At 46.2% G+C, this 8072-nt stretch overlaps 2 protein-coding genes across 2 annotated transcripts in view; one reads left to right on the forward strand and one right to left on the reverse strand.

The window, feature by feature from the left end:
- Ctf1 (cardiotrophin 1) overlaps positions 1-1986 on the forward strand; it is a 6036-nt gene extending 4050 nt beyond the window's left edge. The window contains exon 3 of the mRNA XM_013011182.1: positions 1192-1986. Within this exon, the coding sequence (XP_012866636.1) occupies positions 1192-1449 (258 nt within the window). The 3' untranslated portion in view covers positions 1450-1986. The remainder of the gene's footprint in view (positions 1-1191) is intronic.
- A 1679-nt stretch (positions 1987-3665) lies between these two features.
- LOC105982085 (cardiotrophin-2) lies at positions 3666-7061 on the reverse strand (the record flags this gene model as incomplete). The annotated part of the gene is made up of 2 exons (XM_013011505.1): positions 3666-4124; positions 6921-7061. Coding segments are annotated over 2 exons (600 nt in total), but the record flags the coding sequence as incomplete, so codon positions are not given.
- Between the last annotated feature and the right edge of the window lie 1011 nt (positions 7062-8072).

Raw genomic sequence — 8072 nt, forward strand, 5'->3', positions numbered from 1 at the left:
TGTAATCCTAGCTACTCAGGAGGCTGAGATCTGAGGATCATGGTTCAAAGCCAGTCCAGGCAGGAAAGTCTGTGAGACTCTTATCTCCAATAAACCATTAGAAAACCAGAAGTAGCGCTGTGGCTCAAGCCTTGAGCTGAAGAGTGTAGGGACAGCGTCCAAGCCCAGAGTTCAAGTCCCACAACCAACCAAAACAAAACAAAACAAAACTGGAAGTGAGCAGGGTGCCTGTGGCTTGCACCTGTAATCCTAGCTACTGAGGCTGAGATCTGAGGATCTCGGTTCAAAGCCAGCCCAGGCAGGAAAGTCCATGAGATGCTTAACTCCAGTTAACCACCAGAAAAGTGGAAGTGGGAAGTGGCGCTATAGCTCAAGTGGTAGAGTGCTCGCCTGAGCTGAAGAGCTGAGGGACAGCGCCCAGGCCCAGAGTTCAAGCCCCACGACCAACCAAAAAAAAAGAATTCAGGGCTGGGAAGGTGGCTCAGTGGTAGAGCGCTTGCCTTGCATGCATGAGGCTCTGGGTTCGATTCCTCAGCACCACATAAGCAGGAAAAAAACCGGAAGTGGCGCTGTGGCTCAAGTGGTAGAGTGCTAGCCTTGAGCTAAAGAGCTGTGGGACAGCGCCCAGGCCCAGAGTTCAGGCCCATGACCGGACTCCCCCCCCCAAAAAAAAAAACAAATAAAATATGGAACACTTACTCCCAGCTACTTAGGAGATGGAGACTTTGGGGATTACAGTTTGAGGCAGCCTGGACAAAAAGTGAGGACCCCCCCATCTCAATAGAACAATGTGGACATAGTGGTGCATGCTTGTTACCCTAGCCACTTCGAAGGCAGAAGTAGGATGATCACAGTCCAATGCTAGAGAGCAAAAACCCTTGCTGGGAATGTGGCTTAGTGGTAGAGTGCTTGCCTAGCATGCATGAAGCCCTAGGTTAAATTCCTCAAAACCACATAAACTGAAAAAGCCAGAAGTGGCACTATGGCTCAAGTGGTAGAATGTGAGCCTTGAGAAAAAGAAGCTCAAGGATAGTTCCCAGGCCCTGAGTTCAAGTCCCAGGACTGGCAAAAAAAAATCCAAAAAAACAAAAAAAAAAACCTTGAAACCCTATCTGAAAAATAATTAAAAAAGGTAGGAGGCATGTTTATTGCAGCACTGTTCGCAATAGCTAGGATATGGAAACAACCTAGATGCCGCGCTTGGAAGAAGCGGCGCGCCAGGCCCGGGCCCTGGGAGCCGCCGTGGAGACCGTGCTGGCCGCGCTGGGCGCTTCGGCCCATGGTTCCCAGGGTTCCCCGACCGAGGCGGCCACCGCAGCCGCCCCCGCCCCCGCCCCCGGGGGGTTCTCAGCCAAAGTGCTGGGGCTCCACGTGTGTGGCCTGTACGGCGAGTGGGTGAGCCGCACCGAGGGTGACCTGGGCCAGCTGGTGTCCGGGGCTCCTGCCTGATGGCAGACACCAGAGCAGTTGGCTTTGTGCCTTCCTCATCTCTAGATTCTTGCCTTCTCGGAGAACGCGCCTGTCCTATCTTTTTCAGCTTTCTCTCCTTTTTTTTGTTTTTTTGTTTTTGTTGGGTCCTTTATTACCGGGTCTCTTGGGGGGGAATCTCCCAGTCTGTCCTTTTCCTCATCTAACATGTGGATAAGGTATCCATCTCAATCTCCTCTCCTGGAGGTGGTTGATGTTGATGCTTGGTCTCTGTCTCTGATCATCTTTGTGCTTCTCTGGATGAGAAAGTGTCTGCTAGTCCTGTAGTGAGACAGCATCTCCATCCCAAACTTCAGCCCACCTTCCTCAGGGTCATCCTCCTGCTGTGCTGATCCACCCCCCCCCACCATATACACACACCCCTTAAGGCACCGTCCTCCTCCCTGGGTGTCCTGCTTTCTGTCCCCCGTGCCCAGCCCCTACACTCCTATCCAGGTCTGTGTAAGAAAAGGTGACACCTTGAACAAGTTTTATTTGAGAATAAATATTTTCTTTGTAAATAAAACATTTAAAAATAAACTGAAAATTAGCTGTTGCTAAACATGAAGATACAACTTTTTTGGGGAGGGGGAAGGGGGGTGGTATCAGTCATAGGACTTGATTGGAGGCCTGAGTACTGTTCCTGAGCTTTTTTGCTCAAAGCTAGTACTCTTTATCACTTTAAGCCAGTTCCACATCTGGTTTTCAGGTGGTTAATTGGAACTAATCTCCTGTTGGAACTGGCTTCAAACTGTGATCCTCAGATCTGTCTCCTGTGTGGGTAGGTTTACAGACAAAAGCCACCAGTGCCTGGCTAGATACAATTTTGAGGAGAATAGGATCTTTGGGATACAGGCAAGTCCTCCACACACATCCAAAAGGCCCAATATAAATAGATGTACTGACAGCTGTTGGAGGTTCATGCCTATAAGTCTACCTACCCAAGATGAGATCTGAGTTTCACTACTGGAAGCCAGCCCAGGCAGGTAAATCTGCAGCCACAGGTAAAAAAGCCAAGTGAAAATGTGAGGCCCTAAATTCAAGCCACAGTAAGACCCCCACACCCACACCCCCAAAAAAAGATACGGCCAGGAACTGGTGATTTAGACCTGTAATCTTAGCTACTCAGGTGACTGATATTTGAGGCTCCCTGTTCAAAGGACAGACAAATTTGAGAAACTCATCTCCAGTTAAACAAAAAAAATGAAGTGGAGGTGTGGTTCAGGTGATAGTGTCAGCCTCCAGCAAAAAAGTTAGAGTGTGAGGCTCTGAGTTCAAGTCCCTGTACTAGTACAAAAAATGAGATTCATGAAAGATCTAGGCCAGAGGAACCATCTGTTTGCCCAGAACAAGAAGGAGATGTGTCTTGAGAAGGAAATAGCTGGGGGCCAGTGGTTCAAGCCTGTAATCCTAGCTACTCAGGAGGCTGAGAATCTGAGGATCGCCGTTCAAAGCCAGCTCAAGCGGGAAAGTCTGTGAGACTCTTAGCTCCAATAAAACACTCAAAAAACTGGAAGTGGTGCTGTGGTTCCTGTGGTAAAGCACTAGTCTTGAGCTGAAGAGCCGAGGGACAGTGCCCAGGCCCAGAGATCAAGCCCCATGACTGACAAAAATTAAATTTATAAAAGAAGGAAACAGATGCAGACGAGTCCCAGTGGCTGCAGCTGAGAATTAGGCTTCCACTGATCAAGAAATGAAGCTCCTCCAGACAGAAAAAGGGAGAGCAGACACAGAACAGAGGTAGACTATGGAAGGAACTGAACTCCAGCAAGAAGCAGGGAGGTCTATCTGCTCAGAAAGACAGTATCTTCACATAGGAATTGAGGTAGATAAGAAGTCAATCCCTGGAGTTCCCCCAAATTACAGGAAAGGGAAGGTCTCGGAGAGCCCAAGACCAGGGGGCTGCTCCTAAACAGAAAGTAGGAAAACAGATAACCACTGAATGGATAACCCACAAAAGGGGTAAGTAGGGCCGGTCTAAATCTGGAAGGGAGGACCTGAGCAGGAAGGGCCAAGCAATAAGGAATATTGAATGAGCTTCCAGGAAATATTCCCAAAGACAAGGCACACAGCCCTGTTTATAAATAAGATGCAGCTCCGTCCCCTCCGCCCACCCCCCTACTTTTTGTCCCAGAAGCAAGGCAGATAAGTCCATTGTGAAAGAAGTGTTGTAGCTTTCCACAGCAACTCCTAACCCTTTATGCTGGGTATTTGGCTTTGAGCAGAGCCAAGTCTCTCACAGCTCTGTCTGTCCAGTGGCCATATTCCCGAGTCACTACATAGCCTCGACATTTCCTCTCAAACGCAGAGGCCCCAAAGGGAACAACCCCCAGAGTGTCTTCTTCAGGGGGGACAGGCAGTCCCAGGGCAGCCATGATGGCAGCCATATTACCCAACAGGCCTTGAGCCCTGAGTCTTGCAGCTCCAAGCTGGGCCAACAGGATAGGGCTGCCAGGATTCAGGTCATTCTGGTCATCTCCCACAAGCTGGAGGTGCTGAGTCAAGGCCAGGAAGGCTCCCTGGGCTCGGTTCAGGCGCTCCCCATCCTCCAGAGCATGCCAAGTCTTGAAGGAGACTGCAGCAGGTGGTAGGCTGCTCAGCTGGAGCTCAGGGGCCGAGAAACCAGGGTCACTGAAGGGGCTTCCCTGGTACTGCAGCTAGGTGAAGGACAGAGACAGAAGTCAGGGGTGCTGGGGCTCTGAGATCGACATTTCAGAGGAGGAGTCCCCATTCAGCACCCTTCAGGAGTTGGGGTGTCCTAACCCAGAGAAAGGGCCCTGTTGGGATATAGTTTATATCAACTGTACAACATGGAATCACAAAATTTCCTAACTCATACATGGTAGTATCATTATAAAGCTGATAGGTAATCATGTTTTTGACCCACAACAAGAGTGTGAAAATCCCCTGCTCATTAATTAATGAGTAAACATATACATATATATATATAAATAAAATAAAATATAAAAATAAAATCACAGGGTTCATATATATATATATATATATATATATGAACCCTGTGATTTTATATATGAACCCTGTGATTTTATATATATATATATATATATATATATATATATATATATATATATATATGAACCCTGTGATTTTATATATGAACCCTGTGATTTTATATATATATATATATATATATATATATGAACCCTGTGATTTTATTTTTATATTTTCAACTCAAGTATATTATTAACAGATTGATCTTTTATTTTCTTTCTTTTTTTTTTTCCAGTTGTGGGGCTTGAACTCTGGGCCTGGGTGCTGTCCCTCAGCTCTTCAGCTCAAGGCTAGCACTCTATCACTTGAGCCACAGTGCTACTTCCAGTTTTCTAGTGATTGGTGATAAGAATCTCACAGACTTTCCTGCCCGGGCTGGCTTTGAACCATGATCCTCTGATCTCAGCCTCCTGAGTAGCTAGGATTACAGGTGTGAGCCACCAGCGCCCAGCTAGATTGATCTTTTTGATTTCTAGTATTCTTTTGTTTGTATTGCTAATTTTATTCATGAACAAATAATTGTTAATGATTTAAATTTAGTCAAGAACCTTCTTTTTTCTTTTCTTTTTTTTTTTTTTTCAGTACTGGGGTTTGGAGTTTCCCACTTATTTATTTTTTTTGGTCAGTCCTGAGGCCTGAACTATGGGCCTGGGTGCTGTTCCTCAGCTCTTCAGCTCAAGGCAAGTGCTCTGACACTTGAGCCACAGTGCCACTTGGGGCTTTTTCTGCTTACGTGGTGCTGAGGAATCAAATCCAGGGCCTCTTGTATACAAGGCAAGTACTCTACCACTGAGCCACCTTCCCAGCCTCATTAAGAGCCTTCTCTAACAAATTTTTTCCTCCAGAAAAGAAGACTCACTCTTAAATATATACTAATAGATCTCATAATTGGTAGATCAGTTAGTCCCATATCTTGTTTGCTTGTTTTTAATATTACTGTTTTAGCTGGGTGCTGGTGGCTCACACCTATAATCCTAGCTATTCAGGAGTTTGAGACCTGAAGATCAAGATTTAAAGCCAGCCTGGGGGAATGGGAAGGTAGCTCAGCAGTAGAATGCTTGCCTCCCATGCATGAGGCCCTAGGTTGGATTCCTCAGCACCACATAAACAGAAAGGGAGAGAAGTGGCACTGTAGCTTAAGTGATAGAGCACTAGCCTTGAGCTGAAGAGCCCAGGGACAGTGCCCAGGCCTAGAGTTCAAGCCCTGTGACTGACAAAAAAAAAAAAAAGCCAGCCTGGGCAGGAAATCCATGAGACTCTTACCTCTAACAAACCACCAGAAAACCAGAAGTAGAGCTGTGGTTCAATGTGATAGAGCACTAGTCTTTAGCAAAAGAAGGGACAATGCCCAGGCCCTGAGCTCAAGCCCTATAACCCTATAACCACCACCACCAACAACAAAATTTAAAATGACAGGAGTCTTACAGTAAACTGAGACTCAAGATGTCCAAGATTATTCGGAGAACAGAGGTAGACATAGGACTAGAATCAGATTGTATAACTACTTGTTAGCCTAGAGAATAGAAAAGGAAAAAGTTGTGAACTTTAGGGTCCCAGGGCCAAGCAAATGTGTAATTTGCAAGAGATGCAGGGTTAAGGTAGAAGATAGAGTTGTAGCCAGTAGTATTCCAGTGTTTGTTTCAGACATTCATATTTAAAATGGAAATAAGCATCACACAAACCAGATTCAGCCCAAAGACAAGGACTGCCAGCTTCACTCCTGTACAGTGGGGTGGGGTGGGGGTGACAACCAGAAGCTGTGGTCCGGAGTTTCACAGACTTAGTGTGAGAAGCTGGCATTATCAACTTTGTTCCCTCAGACAAACTGAGTTTGTGTCCTCATCTGTAATTCTGATTCTAATTCCACTTCTCAGAACTTTTAAGAGTGCTAGGGGGCAAAGAAGGTGGCTCAGTAGTAGACTGCTTGCCTTGCATGCATGAAGCCCTGGGTTCCATTCCTCAGCACCACAAACACAGAAAAAGCCAGAAGTGGTGCTGTGGCTCAAGTGGTAGAGTGCTAGCCTTGAGCAAAAAAGCTCATGGACAGTGCCCAGGCCTCGAGTTCAAGCCCCAGGACTGGCCAAAAAAAAAAAATCTTTAAGCCCATAAGAATAGAGTGCCCACTATGACTTATGGCTTATATGGGCACATGACATGAAATGGCTGTGGAAGTCACTATGACTATGTCAAAGCCCTTCTCTAGAATTAACAGATCAGCAAAGATATAATCACCATCCCATTTTACATATGTGGAAGCTGGGACCGTGGGAGAAGGGATGACTTGTCCAAGATCACCCAGCCAACAATAACATCTGAGTTAGTGTGTCTCTAGTTTATAGTGCCTCAGTTCCCATGGGACTACAAGAATCTCTTGGCTTGCTCTACTTCCCCTTCCCAGGGTCCTCCTCCCCTGGTCTCTGTTTCTACTCAGTGTCACTCACATAGGTCTGAAGCAGTGTTGATGTGTTCTTCTGCATGTAGAGGGCCAGGCTATAGGCTTGACTGATGGGCTCCGCTGGGGAGATGGGGGCTGCTGGATTGAGTGGTGGCAACAGCAGGCCCAGGAAACAGATGGGGGCTGGCAGAAGAAATCAGAGATCAGTACCCTGTTCCTTCCTCTAACAACACCTTCAATAGGTACAGCCTACCTGGTCTCACAGATCATGCCTATAATCCTGGCTACTGAGGAAGCAGAAGCAGGAGGATCTTGGGTTCAAGTTCAGTCTGGGCTATATAGCAAAATTCTATCTCAAAGACAAAACACAAACAAAAAGACTAGGGGTATAGCACAAATGGTAAAATATTTGAGCATGACAAGGCCCAATCAAGGTACAATCACTTGGTAAATAATTTCCAATTGAGAACTCCTTTTGACCTTCCCTTGAACTCCAGACTCTTGACAGTTTCACTCAGGTATTAGTAAGCATCTTAAATTCAAAATACCTAATATTCTACTCCTGAATTTCCCCTCCTCCAGAATTCTTGTAGTTGCTTATTCGCTTTTTCTTTCTTCTTTCCTTTCTTCCTTCCTTTCTTTCTTTCTTTCTTTCTTTCTTTCTTTCTTTCTTTCTTTCTTTCTTTCTTTCTTTCTTTCTTTCTCTCTTTCTTTCTTTCTTTCTCTCTTTTTTCCTTCCTTCCCTCTCTCCTCTCTCTCTCTCTCTCTCTTTCTTTCTTCCTTCCTTTTTTTTTGTCAGTCATGGAGCTTGAACTCAGGGCCTGGGCACTGTCCATGAGCTTCTTTTACTCAAAGCTAGCACTCTACCACTTGAGCCACAGTGCCACTTCTGGCTTTTTCTGTTTATGTGGTACTGAGGACTTGAACCCAGGGCTTCATGCATGCTAGGCAAGCAACTATACCACTGAGCCACCTTCCCAGCCCTCTATTTTCTTTTTTTTAAATATGGAAGGGCTGGGAAGGTGGCTCAGTGGTAGAGTGCTTGCCTTGCATGCATGAGGCCCTGGGTTCGATTCCTCAGCACCACAAAAGCAGGAAAAAAACCGGAAGTGGCGCTGTGGCTCAAGTGGTAGAGTGCTAGCCTTGAGCTAAAGAGCTGTGGGACAGCGCCCAGGCCCAGAGTTCAGGCCCATGACTG

This window comes from Dipodomys ordii, unplaced genomic scaffold, assembly GCF_000151885.1.
Source record: "Dipodomys ordii isolate 6190 unplaced genomic scaffold, Dord_2.0 Scaffold14, whole genome shotgun sequence".
Taxonomy (NCBI): Eukaryota; Metazoa; Chordata; class Mammalia; order Rodentia; family Heteromyidae; genus Dipodomys; species Dipodomys ordii.